This window comes from Hevea brasiliensis, chromosome 2, assembly GCF_030052815.1.
Source record: "Hevea brasiliensis isolate MT/VB/25A 57/8 chromosome 2, ASM3005281v1, whole genome shotgun sequence".
NCBI classification, from domain to species: Eukaryota; Viridiplantae; Streptophyta; class Magnoliopsida; order Malpighiales; family Euphorbiaceae; genus Hevea; species Hevea brasiliensis.
Window position 1 is genome coordinate 119,221,172 of NC_079494.1, and position 15,512 is coordinate 119,236,683.

General features: G+C 37.0%; 3 protein-coding genes across 4 annotated transcripts; all 3 read right to left on the reverse strand.

The window, feature by feature from the left end:
• Positions 1–560: 560 nt before the first annotated feature.
• On the reverse strand, positions 561–3,656 carry LOC110653856 (E3 ubiquitin-protein ligase SINAT3-like). Of its 2 annotated transcripts, none has more exons than XM_058140904.1 (3): positions 3,471–3,656; positions 3,174–3,358; positions 561–1,052 (listed from the first exon to the last, which is right to left on the reverse strand). In XM_058140904.1, exons 1-3 carry the CDS (start codon positions 3,520–3,522, stop codon positions 855–857), a joined length of 435 nt encoding a protein of 144 aa, XP_057996887.1. In that variant the 5' UTR covers positions 3,523–3,656; the 3' UTR covers positions 561–854. The 2 variants fall into 2 exon arrangements, with proteins under 2 accessions (XP_057996887.1, XP_057996883.1); XM_058140900.1 differs by lacking the exon at positions 561–1,052 and adding an exon at positions 1,542–2,008 and having other exon boundaries at positions 3,471–3,643.
• Positions 3,657–5,289: 1,633 nt separating this feature from the next.
• Positions 5,290–9,397, reverse strand: LOC110653454 (E3 ubiquitin-protein ligase SINAT3). The gene is made up of 3 exons (XM_021809108.2): positions 8,794–9,397; positions 7,153–7,539; positions 5,290–5,927 (listed from the first exon to the last, which is right to left on the reverse strand). Exons 1-3 carry the CDS (start codon positions 9,013–9,015, stop codon positions 5,565–5,567), a joined length of 972 nt encoding a protein of 323 aa, XP_021664800.2. The 5' UTR covers positions 9,016–9,397; the 3' UTR covers positions 5,290–5,564.
• Positions 9,398–11,800: 2,403 nt separating this feature from the next.
• On the reverse strand, positions 11,801–13,571 carry LOC110653468 (aspartyl protease family protein 2-like). The gene has a single exon (XM_021809122.2). The coding sequence runs from the start codon at positions 13,405–13,407 to the stop codon at positions 11,974–11,976; it is 1,434 nt and encodes a 477-aa protein (XP_021664814.2). The 5' UTR covers positions 13,408–13,571; the 3' UTR covers positions 11,801–11,973.
• Positions 13,572–15,512: the final 1,941 nt, after the last annotated feature.

Consider the following 15,512-nt stretch of genomic DNA (forward strand, 5'->3'; position numbering starts at 1 on the left):
TGGTGTATCCTATATATGTGAGCCGTCAGCGCCCTTGTTTCGAGATGGGATTCAGACATTAAACAGTTGCCGGTATATGTAAGCACCAAACTACTACCCAGTTGATAAAAGCTGTCTCAATTCAACTCCCACGCCAGGATGGACTTCATAAGAGCAAATCAACAGGAGAATGCAAGCTAGCTGAACTGGAATATCCTGTGACTGTCATTTTTATTCCTAAGTTCTCATGTACAAAGGTTCCCTTGAAAATTTGGTGTGATGGAAAATTGATTTGGCTATGTTAAATTTGAAAAGAATATGGATAAATTTACATTTTAATTCATTTTAATGTCAGCTCATATAAATGATCAGATTACTTTAGATATCAAAATAATTAGTAAATTTAATATTATAATTCAATCACATATTTTTATCTTTTCGTTCTTGTTTACTCTCGACATATGACTTAGATTTCCAACAATAGTTGTAACATAGATATCGATCCAAGTTGAAGAATACAAGACGAAGCACACAATAACAATTGATGCAGGTGGTAAAATGATAAATTCACACCACAGCCAGAATAAATTTCTTCAGATAGCTTATTGATAATTTATATAGGTCCAGCTTCCATTATTCACACATAGATTTACAAGATATCTGAACGTGTTAATATTACAGAAAGACACAGCACAAGGAAGAGAGAGAGAGAGAGAGAGAGAGAGAGAACACTAGCCAACCTATGCATACTAGGGTTCTACTGTTCTTTCCATACTCGCCCTGTCACTCGAAGCTTTAACTCTTTCCTATCCCCTCCACAGAAGAAAAGTGCCATATTCCTCTTACAATGAGGCCATCATGGCTATCCCTAACCTTCATGTGGCTATCTCTAAAGCTTCGTGAGGTAACTTCCCAAATGAATTTCCGCCTATTTCCCCCAACCTCCAGGCTGTAGCTGTAATTACACACTCCTGTCCCATAAATAAAATGAAGGAATGCCATATAAACAGTGCCATCCAAAGCTGGAAGGCTTCAAAATGCAGACAAAAGTACTGGCCAAAACAGTGGAAAACCTACACAAGATGATCAGCAAAGATAGTACTCACTAAGAAATAGTATCAATAAGTAAGATATTTATTCCTGAAAATATGAAAAAGAGTGCTCTGTAATAGCGACTCTTTTAATCAAACAAAGAAAAATACTGTCTGTATGCAAATTCATTTTTTCTGTTCACTGATAAGTCATTTGGACCAATCAATCAACATACAGCAGATGAAACATGCTAAATAAAGATTTTAACCAATGCCTAACCATGACTAACTGTTTGGCTTCATTTTTATATACTATAGGCAAGTCAATAAAGCGATTACAGTCAGAGTCATGCGCATAAGCACTAAGCAGCACAGTATTTATGGTCTATTTCAAGCGGAAGATAAAGGATTTAGAATTCCCCCTAATAAAGGCACAGATGGGCTCTTTCACTGAAAAAAATATGCCCAAATCATTTTACATGGCTTACCATTGCCGTGATTGACCCAACTGTAGGAAGCATGTGAAGCTCATTTATGCCACAAAAAATTCATTAGTTTGTCGTTTCCTATAAAAAGTTAATTAGAAAACAGTTTGTTCCCAATAAGTAATTAAATAAGACAAATAACTACAGTTAACATCCATGTTGCATTTTCTACTTCACAAGGATTAGACTTGACATAGCGATGGCCGATGGTTGAAAATGCATCAAGAATGCATGTCTACTTTGTGATCATTCCTCAGATGAGCAACAAGGAACAGGATATCCCCAACAACAGCAAACTCAGATCCAGCATACAAAGAACTTCATGTTTGAGTTTACTGTAGTATGGAAAAATCTCTTGGCATCAAATTGACATGTATTTGCAAGACGTTTCAGGCATTCTGCTATTTTCTCCAATGCTAGACATCTAATATCACCAAGTTCTTGTCTACAAGTGGGGCACCGGTTGTGCACCCTTGCTTTACAAGTTGAACAAAGAGTTTGCCCATTGCGGCACTGCAGAAAAAATAATTCTCATCGTATCAGCAAAAATCTTCTACCTAGCAGGATGGAATTTTAACAGATAGCAAAATAGTCATAATAGGAGTGAAGAACAATGATATCTACAACTTTCATTCAACAATGCTCATAAGCAACAATGGTCCTCTATCAGCTGAAAATATCAAGAGTCTAGAGCGTCTGATATATGTCTCATCCAAAACCCACAAAAGCAACTAGAGGCCCATGCATCTTTACTTATTCATATTTCATGTCTTAACCTCCTTCCTTATTGTTACCAATTGTCCCAATATTTCAAATCCGACCCACCAATAGCATTCTCTCAATTGTACATAAGGCCACAGCTTCACTCATCAATGTGATGAATCCATCTCTAATTAGCGCTTCTGAATTTTGCAGAAGGAAATATTTTCTATTGTAAAGCACAAATATAAACAGCAAAACCTAGCACTCTACTGAATTCTCACACTTAGCATCCCTAGAAGTCACATCAAGAATTCCATGTAACTGATGCAGACAGGCTGTGAATCAATCAATGGAAGGATGAGAGCAACAAGTCTGAATATCTACCAACTTTTCTAAGGTTGTTTTGCAAGGGAAAGGGGGAAGGTTGCTAAATACAACTTGGGATTGACAATGACAAATAGAAAGCCTTTTGCGTGCTACTTCTTAGTTCATTTCTAGAAGGCATGCATTAATTTTCATCGTTGTTAGACAATAGAGAGATGATCAAGTTGGTACTAATTCTCTGTGGCTGCTAACTGCAACTACAAAGCATCATTTTGTACAAAAGTAAGACAAAGAACCACAATTGGATATATTTGACTAGAAATTCCTCTAGTCTTACACCTATATGACGCAAAATAAGACGCCAAAATGATAAACGAATGCCATCAAATCCTCAAATTCCAACAATTCGAAAATCTTCTTATCATAGATGCCCCTTCAATTCACTTCAACTCTAACTTGAACCCAATCAACCAATTGAACAACAGAATACTGCTCCTGGCCTCAATTCAAGGCACTTAAATTGAAAAACAAACTTGCATCTATCCTCCACAAAAAAAGGAAATTCAACAGCCAAAATACTCCCCTAAAACAAACAAACAAACAGATCGAGAAACATTAGAACCCAACAACCAGATTGCAACGAAGTACAAACCTGATAAATCGGAGGGTACATAGAATTGTTGCAAACAGGGCATTCGAGCAGTTCATGGACACTGATGGATTGAGTTGCTGAGGAAACGCTATTACTGTTGTTGTAGGTGTTGTTGTTACTTTGAGGCTTTGGAACTGAAGGGAATTGAAGGTGGTAGCGATCGATCACATCCTCGTCCGTCAAATCTGAGGATGTCACACTTTCAATGCTAATCAGTTCGATTTCTATTCATAAAATTACCCCAAAAGAGGAAAGTAATTTTCCAAATCTAAGGTTTATTCTCTGCTGGTTACTCACAATTCTTAGGAATGGCAACAGCACTGGTCGGGGCGGGAATCCCTCCTCCCATTCCCACCCCCGCAGGAGTTTAGGATCCGAGCGGGGTATTTCCGTCCGGTGAGGGTGAGGGGTGTGGCAGATTTTCCTACAATAATTTTTTTTTTATATTCTAATTTATTAATATATAATATAAATTTATTTATTAAAAAATAATAATTAGTTTTATATATTATTTTAATAATATATTTATATATTTTATTAAAATTATAATATTTAAATATATAAAAATAAATTATTTTTTAATAAAAATAATAATATATTATCATACAAAGCCAATTATGAGATGTCAGGGTGGAAAGGCGGTCATCCAGTCCTCATTCCACCCAAATTAAAATCAGAGTAAGATTAAAAAAATTAATCAAATTTGAAACGGTACGGGCCACGTTCGACAATTTTTGCCGTCTCTGACAATTCTTCAATCGTGAAAGGAAGGAAACAAAGTACAAGGAGATTTTTAAACGGGTGGGACTTTTGCGTGTAATTGAGATCTAAGGTCGGAATTTTGAAAATATGAATAAAAATTTTTTTTAAGAAAATAAAAAAATATAAAAATATGAAGGTCGACATTGCAAGAGTCTGCTCATCAGCATCAAAGGGTTTCAGGCCGGTGCTAAATATTTCGTATTTTTCACTTGAGTGTCTTAAGAAAAGAAAACAATGGAAGATTAGACGTTGATTTTTTTTTTTTTGTTTGAATTGGACTTTTAGATAGAGAAAAAATTTTGTAATTAAATCTTGTATTTTTTAAGTGTTGAAATTGTAATTAATTTAATATAAAAGAAATATTACTTTTTGTGATGTCAATTTGACACAACATGATTAGAATATTTATAGGCTCCTGTATCATCAAATCAGAAAATTACGCGTCGTAAAAAAGTTAGTATAAATTAAAATTTAATCCCTAAAGGTTAATGAAATTATAAATTAATCTTTTTATTTTTAAATTTATTTATTTAATTTTTAATATTTAAATAAATCTATAAATTAATCCCTCTATTTAATTTATTATTAACTATATAAAAATATCAAAATAATATTATAGACTATAATATAAATTTATTCTAAACCGGTCCCCATATTTTATAATATCTATTATTTTAATTAAAATATTATCATTTTATTTTATTAATATTTTAAATATATTATATATTTGAACTAAAATAATTAATTGAAAATTTTTTATATTATATCATTTTATAATTAATAAAAAATTAAAAAAAAATTTAGACTCTTTCACATCTACATGCATACATCTAGGCCAAGATAAATATATGGATTTTTTAAAATATTAATAATTAAATAAGTGAATTTTAGAAATACACTAATATATAAGTTTTACTGAATTTCAAAGTTTAAATTATAATTTATCTTAACAATATTTAAGCAATTTCCCCTTTTTGTTAAAATGATGCATAAACTTGAAAAAAATAAATGGTAGCTTTTTTTTTTTTGTTAATTTCCTCTTTAATATAAGATTGTGTTTCATCTTAACTAAAAATGTCTTCTCACAGCACCTTTTTTTTTTAATAATTTTATTTTTCTTAATTTTAAATTCTTTTCTTTACAAGTTTCATTAATTTACAGAAATTTATATATTAAATTGTGATTAATTATTTTCTTATAAATTTTATTCATCCCATTATATATATATATATATATATATATATATATAAGTTACGTTGCTTTCAAAAACAAAAACAACATTTCCCATCACCTTTCTTTTAAGTCCTACAGAATGGGACAGTGTATCCAATTCCATACAAATTGAAGCAGTGCATCAGGCCAATTATAGCAGTAACTTCAACGCGTATCCAAATTGATACATGACAATATGAAGTTCACCATACAAATTGACGCAGCTGCTAAACTGATAAATTCCCAGCAATGCCAGAGTAACTTCCTTCGGATTGTTTATTGACAATTTATAAAGCTCAGGACTCCAGTATTCATACATACCAATTCCCAAGACATCTAAATATTCTAATATTACAAAAGATAAGCAGCACGCGAGAGAGAGAGAGAGAGAGAGAGACAGATAAAGCGCAAACCACCCTAACTGCAGAGATTGGGTATGCATGCCCCACCTTCTGGGTTCTGCTGCTCTTTCCATATGCGCCCCGTCACTCGAAGCTTTAACTCTTTCCTATCGCCTCCAGAGAAGAACAGCGCCATGTTTCTTTGTATAACGAGGCCATCATTGCTATCTCTAACCTTCCTGTGGCTATCTCTAATGCTTCGTGGGGTCCCTTCCCAAATGAGTTTCCTACCATTTCCCCCAACCTCCAGGCTGTAGCTGTAATCACGGGCTTCTATCTCATCACCCATGAAACGAAGGAATGCCATATAAACAGGTGCCATCCCTAGCTGGAAAGCTTCAAAATGCAGACAGAAATACTGGCCAAAACAGTGGAAAACCTACATAAGATGATCAGAAGGATAGTTCAGTACTCACAAGGAAATTGAATCTATGAGTGAGGTTCACAGAGGAGAGGTTACAAATATAGGAAAATCAGTGCGCTGTAATGGCTAAAATCACTCAAACCATTCGCAAATTTTTCTGTTACACTAACACAGAGTTTATTCTTCATTAGCACCATTTGGACCAATCAAGCAACAGACTGCAGGAAAAATATACTAAATAAAGATTACACTGATGACCCCGAGGATCATCCATACCTTAAATTAACAATATTATGCAATTTTTTATATAACTTGTATTCAATTATGGTTTTACAATATATGCATCAGCATCAACATAGTCAGAACAGCAGCAAAAGGAAGTTTACAGATTACAACATCCCTTAGGGAAAAAAAAAAAAGGAAGGGGGGGGGAGGGGGGGGTGTGGGGATGGGAGGAGGGGAAAGCACATAATATATTTTAATACAAAAACAACTAGGCTTTAATCCCAAACTAGTTGGGGTTGGCTATATAGATCCTTTATCACCATTTCAACTTCGTTTAACACTAGGTCCGCATCAATATCCAAAACAGATTTTAATTAACTATTAAAATTTCTAAGTTTTGGAATCATACCAATTAAACAGACTTTACATTTGCTTTTCTTCTTTTTCCTCCGCTTTTTTTGCTAGCAAGGCATCAGGAACACCTTAACCTCTTGACTAATCTCTAGTGCTGCAGTACATGCAGCCTCCCTATTCCAAACAAACCATGCAAATATAAGGAGAAATCCTTGGGGGAAGTCCAGTAAAAGGAGGTTTGCGAGGGGTTCAAACTCAGGTTAAGACTTCATAAGGCCAATGACACAACTTGCTATCACCTAAACATTCAACCAAACTGTTAGCTCCTTTCAACCAATCAATGACCGCAGAGAGTAGCATTCACCAAAACGCATTATAGACTACAGATAAGTCAACAAATCAATTACAATCTGTGGTTATGTGCATAAGAAAAACAATATTATCTATGCTCTACTTGACACAGAAGATCAAAGAACTCAAAATTCCTTCTTACAAATGGCACAAAAGGGTTCTCTTGTTGACAAATGATCCATGACTTAACATTACCATGATCTAGACAAAAAGTAAGAAGTATCATTTACGCTATCCAAAATTCATTATTATGTCCTCTCCAATCAAAAGTTAATTATAAGTAATTTCACGAGACAAAACAAATACTTACAGTTAACATCCATGTTGCATTTTCTACTTCACGGGGATTAGACTTGACATAACGATGGTTGAAAGTGCATCCAGAATGCATGTCTACTTTGTGATCATCCCTCAGATGAGCAACAAGGAACGGGATATCCCCAACAACAGCACACTCAGATCCAGCATACGGACAGTTGTATGGCCTGAAGTTACATAAAGCTTCATGTTTGAGTTTACTATAGTATGGAAAAATCTCAGGGCACCCAAGTGACATGTATTTGCACGGAAGCTCAAGTGATTCGGCAACCTTCTCCAATGCTAAACATCTAATATCACCAAGTTCTTGTCTACAAGTGGGACACCGGTTGTGTACTCTTGTTTTACAAGTCGAACAAAGAGTATGCCCATTGTGGCACTGCAAGAAAAAAAAAATCTAACAACATTAGCAAAAATCTTCTGACTAGCATGATTGAATTTTAACAGCCAGCAAAATAGTTATGACTGTGAGTGCAGTACAATGAGAGCCACTACTCGCATTTGTTGACTCTTGTGAGCAAAATTGTTCCTTTAACAGGTGAAAATATTGAGTGCCTAGGGCAGGTACATCTGTCACATCCAAAACACAAAAAACCACAAGATTCTTACATTAAGTCTATACTCCTTTAGTTTGTTAGTCATATTTCATGTCTTTAACTCACAATTTCCTTCCATGGTTTTTATGCAAATATGTCAAATAAAATCGAGCATGATCTCACTTGTATATATGCCATATATCCATAGATTTAAACATTCATGTGATGAAACCATCTCCAATTACGTCCTTCGGGATTTGGCAGGGGGAAAGCTTATTTTACTGTATTGCACAAAACAACTATACGTCACGCCCTTTTGTTTCCTCACTAGCACACAAAACCTAGCAATCTACCAAGGTCTTACACTCAGCAATCCTAGGATCACATCAATAATTCCAAGTGTCCGATGCAAAAAGATAGTCCCTGTGACTCTTCCTGCTTGCCAAAAACAAGCAATGAAGAATTTATAGACGGCTGAGAGCAACAAATCTCAACCAACTTCCCCTTCCTTTGGCTGGTTATTTTGAAAGAGAAGGTAGGAGACTGGGGGGAATAATGTCGAGTAAGAATGCCACTTGCTAAACCCAACTTGGAAATAACAATTGGAGAGACCCTGCATGCAACTTCTTAGTTCAGTATTAGAGGTCTTGTATTAATTTCATCATTGTACCACAACAGGGATATGCTAATGTTGGTATTCCTCGCATGCTGTAAAAAGGCAAGGCAAAAAAACCACATGTATTGAACATATTTGCACCAAAAATTCCTCTACTCTTGCCCATATGAGTCAAAAAAAGACGCCACAATGATAAACCATCAAATACTCAAATTCCACATTTCAAAAAGTCAATGATGTCCTAAAGCATAAACCCCTCTTCAATTTACCCTAACTCCAATTGGAACCAGATATCAACCAAATGAACAACAAAAGAATAACCCTGAGTGCAATTGATGCACTTAAGAAAATACCAAACCTTTTTGCATTTATCCTCCACAGAAATGGAACAAATTCAACAGCCAAAATCCCCAAAAAAAAGGCAACAAACGGATCGACACAAATTAGGAACCCACCAACCAGATTGCAACAAAGAACAAACCTGATGAATTGGAGGGTACATAGAATTGGTACAAACAGGGCATTCGAGCAACTCATGGACACTGATGGATTGAATCGCTGAGGAAACAGTATTACTGTTGTTGATGTTGTTGTTGTTGCTTTGAGGCTTTGGAACTGAAGGGAATTGAAGATGGTGGTGATGAATCTCATCCTCGTGAGTCAAATCTGAGGATGGAACACTTTCAATGCTATCTAATTCCATTCATAAGATTAACCCCAAACCCCCAAAAAGAGAGAAAGCAAAGTAATTTTCCAAGTTTAAGGCGTATTCTCTGATAAGTATTCACAATTCTCTATGATCCATTCCTGGAAGAAAAGAAACAGTGTCTTTCCTAATCGGTGAGCGAGAGAGAAATAATGCAGATAGACATTGCAAGAGTCAGCCGATGAACATCAAAGGGTTTCAGGCGAGAGAGAGAGAGAGAGAGAGAGAGAGAGGTCAAGGCTTCGATAGGAGACTAGATTAAGTGGAATAATTAAAGGGTAAGTTTTATTATTGTGATTTCAGTTAAATAATGGGAATTATTCTTTTTTAACTTTCCTGATGGTGGTTAGCCAGCTGTTGCCGCCCTGTCGTTCTATATCTTTGGAGAAAAGCGGAAGCTGGACCATGAAGACATGCTAGAGTCTCTACTCTTCCTCGCTCTGTTTTGTGCGCGTTATTATTAGCCTCTATGCCTACTAATGTACACATAAACACATCCTAGTAACTTTTTAAGAGTTCAGTAGTAAAGATTTTTCTCTGCTTTAATGGCATAAAAGATATCTTAGTTTCAACGTTACTTCACGATGAAAGATGTGTTATTAGTGCAAAAGGATGCCATTGCTAATGCCACTTTTAGCACTTTTTTGTATGGCTTGAGAAGGGATGTTACCTACCCTACTAACGACTTTGATTCATCTATTGTGCCATAAGCAACTGCCATGGGATTCACTCCCTATCAGCAGAAAGTGGGTTATTTGGGATTGACTATGGCCAAATATAACACAGTTCAGTATCAGAAGTTTGCCCTTTTAACGATTTTATTTATTTATTATGATCCCATTCATCTGTATCTGGTGGCTAAAATATGTTACAAAAATGTTTCAGGAATTTGAAAGAAAAAAAAAAGAACAGAATTTTGAAAAATTGCCAACAAAAGCACTCTTCATGCTTCTCTTACTCTAAAGCCCCATATGGCGCAATGAGTAGATATCTGACTTCATAAACTCTTGGGTTGCAGGCAATCTTTTAATTTGTTTCAATCAAATTGTAACTGTTTGTCCCTTAGCAGCATAAGTATCCGCAAAATGCATTGTTCATTATGAAAGTCTGGAAGCACAAAGTATGGCAACCTTCTATTGTTGATCTGGGAAGGCTTCCCTGTAATTTGAATCGTCACCTACTGTAAGCTGCCATAGTAAATTAGAATTGCATCACTTGCCCGGTAAGCTAACCTATATTTTGTGATTTCTTTCTATGCAATGCTTTCCTTATTGTTTCTGGCAGACAACTTTCCCCCAGTGGTTGCATTCACAACTTTCCCAAAAAATGCAGAATTTAAAGATGAAGCAATGCAGCATTAAAACTTCTTTATTGTTTTCACTAATCTCTGCAAGCGCAGCATGTTTCTTTGACTGCATAAGACATCCATATTAGAGTTCTCATTAAACTTCAGTTCAATTTTTATTTTTTCAAATTCAACATTTGAACTTTTTCTATAAATTTTCTATTTCCTTAAAATTAAAAAAAAATCTGATTTTGAGTACAAAATTAAATAAAATAATATCTTATTTTAGTAATTATGAGACTCATTCTCTCTTGTCTGACTTTTCACAAGCATAATGTTGAACCCTTCGCTGCATATCTTCAAACATATTGCCGTCAGCATATTTAGAAGGAAAAAAAAAATCTGCCATGTGCACAGGTCAGTGAACTTAAGATTAGCATTTAGTCGGATGTTTTCTGTAAGCAAATTTCACTACTTCAATCATTAAGTCCCATCATATGCCTTATTTGAGAGATCTAAATCTAATCCAACTTCATTTTTCTGAAATTTTTTTTCTTTTTCCTTTCAAGTACTTCTTCGATGTAAGTTTATTTTCTAAGCGGGAAAGAAGTTGGAGCACCCAGAATCCATATGTGTAACTTTTTTAAGTAGTGCTGCTTCCGTATGCATCCTTGCACTTTTGCAACTTTTCCATCTGTTTTTAAAGAACCGCACACGGAGTAGAATGTAGAGGTCCTAGAGGACAGAATTGCTGTGCTACTCCTACTATTGGAATATATATATATATATATATATATATGTATGTATGTATATTTCAATTTCCCACTCCCAAGTCTCAGGCGTCGCATTGATAAACAGGGCAGACTTTGGTGCCTGCTTTCTTTGACTTGCCGGCTCAGGCATGCGGCATATTGCATATGGGCTATCTAGGTAATACAAAAGTTTAGGGATAGTAGGGGTATCATATGGGCTGTCTGTTTTCACAGTTGGGACAGGATCCACTAGGTTCCAATTGTGAAGATAGATTTATCCGTATGTATGGCTAGATCCCATACCCTGAAAGAAGTCCTTCGGTATGAAGTTTGTAGTTTGGATATAGAACTGTGTGCCAGTAGTAAATGATTTCTCGATCCACATGCATCGACAGATACATTTGCGAAATTCCATCACAAAGAGAAGGAGACCGTTGAGGATGAGAGTTGTACACTGATATAGGCCCTCACTGCTCCAGTTACTGCCTTGACCAAACTTTAACTGAAGCTACCATGCTGCCATAAAGGGGTGCACCAAATCTCTCCCGGCTATTGAATTTGGCTGCGTCTTACATTACATAAACAACTAATCTCAAATAAGTGTAATCCTTTGGACAACATATTAATTTGAATATTGTTTTCTTTACCAAAAACATTTATGAACCACGGCGTTATGTGGTCATATCTGCACAATTTAGCTTTTAATAATTGAAATTTGCATTTCTTTTCCTTCTCATAACATGAATTCAAGCTAAATCAGAGTTCATATAACGATTTTACCCACGTTTTTAAGTTACGGCATACATACAACCGACAAGTGGACATCATCCCAACTCCTACTCTGGGAGCCCACCACTGAAAAAGTAAAATAAAAACCAGGGAAGGAGCTTTATCCCTTGCCATCCCAACCCACACTGATTACGCGCACCCACGTGGACCAAATCCGACCCGTGAACCCGCCAAGTCGTAGACGACCCTGAACCCCTGTTGCTGGATGTTCCCTATTATTGACAACCCGCTCATTGTACCCGCAAATGCAAAGCAAAAGGTCCCCTCACTATCCACAGGAATCAGAAAATTTGACGCCGGCAAGGACACGTCAGCACCGCGAAAGTGCAACACCACTGTTGGAACTTTCACTTCCGTCTTCCCAGACAAATCAAAACACGTGTCGAATAGAGAGAAATCGGGTGCCCTCTTCAAATTGGTGGCTCTGACCCGGAAAGCGTCCCGAAGGGCAGTGTAAGCGGGTCTCGTCAAACGAGTTACGGACGTGCCCGAATCAATTATCACCCCGCCGTTCCCAGTCTGATCGAGTTTGAATAGTGTTGCGGTGATGCCAGGGACACGCGTCCCACCAACACTGATCCCAAGGAGTTCAACGTAGTAAAAAGTATCTAGCTTGGGATTTGAGATCAAAGGAGTGAACCGGGCGGTTCGGGAGATAGCCGAGTCACCAAAAACCACAGAGGATGGTCTAGAGGAAGCAGACCGGTCTACCAAACAGTAAGAAAATTTCCGCTTAAACCGGCGACCGGTTTGAGAGGGAAATGATAATTTTCCCCGGCCAAGTCCCAACAAGCCTGCAGCACCAACGAACAATCCTTCATTATCGTGGCCACATCCGAGAGCTACGCGTCCAACTCTAGTACCGCGAAACGTCAGCGTTTCGGTAGAGAAGTCACCGTAAGTGAAAGAACCGTCACCGTAGGAAACTTGATACATGCAGGTCTGCTTTCGAGTGTTGCAGCCCGCAGAATCCAGCCTGTGGCACAAGGGGGACCCACAGGCGATCCCAGCAAAAGATCTAGACTTACGCGGGTCGAAAACCGGGTCAGATTGAGAGTAGCATTTCTTACACGGAGCGCATTGGATCCAGACGATGTCGCTTCCGGTATCCAGCACCATGTAAACGTACTTGGGAGGGGTACCCACTCCTATGCGCGTGAAGTACTCTCCGCTGCCCTGAGCCAGACCAGAAATCACGGAGCTGCTAAACCCACCTGCGGCAAACCCACCGGCTGCTGCGGCTGAGGCGGCAAGGGAGGACAGAGCTTTGACTCGCGAAGCATCGCGGTGGAGCCTCAGGCTGAAGAGTTCCTGAGGAGTTTTGTTCAAGGATAATGCGTCAATGTGATGTAACTGTACGGAGAAGGTGGATTCTGTTGGGTCTGTTTCGGTGGCGTCGGATGCAATGACATTTTCTGATTCGAAATCAGAGAGAATGGGCTGGCCAGGGAGAGGGTTGAGAACTAAGGTCTGGTAGTGGAGTGGGATGGAGGAAGTGGTGGACAGATAAAGGAAAATGGTGAAGGAAAAGAAGAGAAGGGCATTTCTTGATTTTCCTTCCATGGACAAAGAGAAGTAAAGTGAGAGCAAGAGACAGAGAGGTACACACAGAATCGCAAAGGTGAGAGTATAAATAATTGAAAGCGCGTGGGGGGGAAACGAGGTTCTTGAGTGGAGTGTTTTTCTTTCTTTCCTCGAGAAAACAGCATTTGTTCTTCATTTTGAAGTCAAGAAAGTTCTGAAATTACAGTTTTCTAACCTAACTAGTTTAAAGTTGTTTCCTAAGGGGAGATTTATTATAAGGTGTATTGGCATTATCAATAAGTTAGCCCTTATATTTTTAAAACTTCATTAAAATGTTCTTAACGTTTATTAATAGTTTGGTCTTTTTATGGTCTTTTAATGTGGACCATAAAAAGATCAAACTACCTTTATTAACTAATTCTATTTTTTTTAGTAAGTGATGCTTTACGTTCAAAGGATTCAACATAAGAATTAAAGTATCAGCACTTGATCATGAAGTCAGAATAAAAAAAAAGTTATGATCAAAAGTCAAACCGACCAACATATGATTCAAATTAATCACATCGAACAAAGTTAAATTCGAACTACTCGAATCGAGTAAAAGAAGGCTCAGATAATATAAGCTAAGTAAAAAAATGCTTAAACTAATGGAGTCCAGCAAACACAGACGAGATATCAAAACAAGTGCGAACGCCTCTCAGATATTAATATCGAATACTCGATTAATGTTATGAGATTTTCATTTATAAATCTGTCTTGATCGTTGACTGGTATTAACTGATGCTCAGTCTATCGAGTATCAGTTAGTACTAGTCAACGACATCAATTAGTACCAGTCAACGATCAAGACAGATTTATAAATGAAAATCTTATAATATCAATCGAGTATTCGATATTGGTATATGAGATTATCGCAGATACCTATAACTGTTCTTTGGCCTTCATTTTATAAATTTGAGAATTAGGTATTATTGAGATAAGCTTATTTTGTCAAATTGATTATCGAAACTTTATATTAACCAATTTTTCATTCACATTCAAAATCTATAACTTGAGTGTCGGAATGGCTGACGAATAAGACACCAAACTCATAATATTTTTTATTTACATGCTAATTTGACACTCTAACTAATTTTTGGAGACTCACAACAGCATCAATACTCTTCATTTCTTTTATCTCGTAAGGTCAGATATTAAAGATCATCTCTAATGACGATGAACACCAGCATCCACATCTCCGCTCTAGATGGTATCATCAATGTGAACTCCCTCTTCACTGTTGTCGTCTTTGTTGGTTTTGCTTGAACCCAACTGCAACAACTCTCATCAATCCCACCTCCCTTTGTGTCACGACCCAACCTATGGGCCGGACCGGCACTAGGACCTGGGCCAGCCTAAAGCCCCCGAGGCCCGTAGTAAGCCTAACTGTTCATTAACCCAACTCTAAGGCCCATTGGGCCCAAATTCAAGAAAACAAACGGACAGAATCCGGCCATAAAATGGACTTTCCAACGGGGAGTTTTCGACTCACCCGACCTGTAAACACAATAAACCATCCATTGGGGAGCTCAGCTCACCCTCCACATACTCATCAACATAATAATAAATGGGAGCTCAGCTCCCTCATCCAATCCATCAAAACAGACTTAAAATATTAAGTTTACAGGTCCAACATGAATATAATATTACAGACCAAATTCAAATAATTACTGCTAACACATGCGGAAATTCTAGGAGTAAATAAAATTACACAAATATTGATAAACAACCTGCGAAGTATAAAAGCAGGTTAACCCAGAATAAATATCCTCCTGTGGCCTGTAAAAATTTTTGAACAGGAGTGAGCGTTCGACTCAGAGAGTAAAATATTAATCTTAACTATAATCTCTATAACTATCTCAACTAATGCACTCGTAGAGTGAAATGCAACATAAACAACATTTTCACATCATAACATCAAAAGGTAATTTGGAGCACTCACACACCTGAGTGATAAATCATAACATATGGGAGCCGATCCTATACACTCTCTTAAATCCAACCTGGTGCCGAATTACTCAAGCTCGGACTTCCACTTAATAACCAAATCGAGGGTCCCAGAATTACTCAAGCCATGACTACCCCTCAAGGAACGGGTCCCAATT

Coding starts and splice junctions, on each gene's coding strand:
- LOC110653856 (XM_058140900.1), bottom strand. CDS start 3,522: ATGGGAGGAGGGATTCCCGCCCCGACCAGTGCTGTTGCCATTCCTAAG. Junction 3,359..3,470: donor TGTTGCCATTCCTAAGAATT/GTGAGTAACCAG, acceptor TGACATCCTCAG/ATTTGACGGACGAGGATGTG. Junction 2,009..3,173: donor TGTACCCTCCGATTTATCAG/GTTTGTACTTCG, acceptor TTTTTTCTGCAG/TGCCGCAATGGGCAAACTCT.
- LOC110653454 (XM_021809108.2), bottom strand. CDS start 9,015: ATGGAATTAGATAGCATTGAAAGTGTTCCATCCTCAGATTTGACTCAC. Junction 7,540..8,793: donor TGTACCCTCCAATTCATCAG/GTTTGTTCTTTG, acceptor TTTTTCTTGCAG/TGCCACAATGGGCATACTCT. Junction 5,928..7,152: donor ATGCAACATGGATGTTAACT/GTAAGTATTTGT, acceptor CATCTTATGTAG/GTTTTCCACTGTTTTGGCCA.
- LOC110653468 (XM_021809122.2), bottom strand. CDS start 13,407: ATGGAAGGAAAATCAAGAAATGCCCTTCTCTTCTTTTCCTTCACCATT.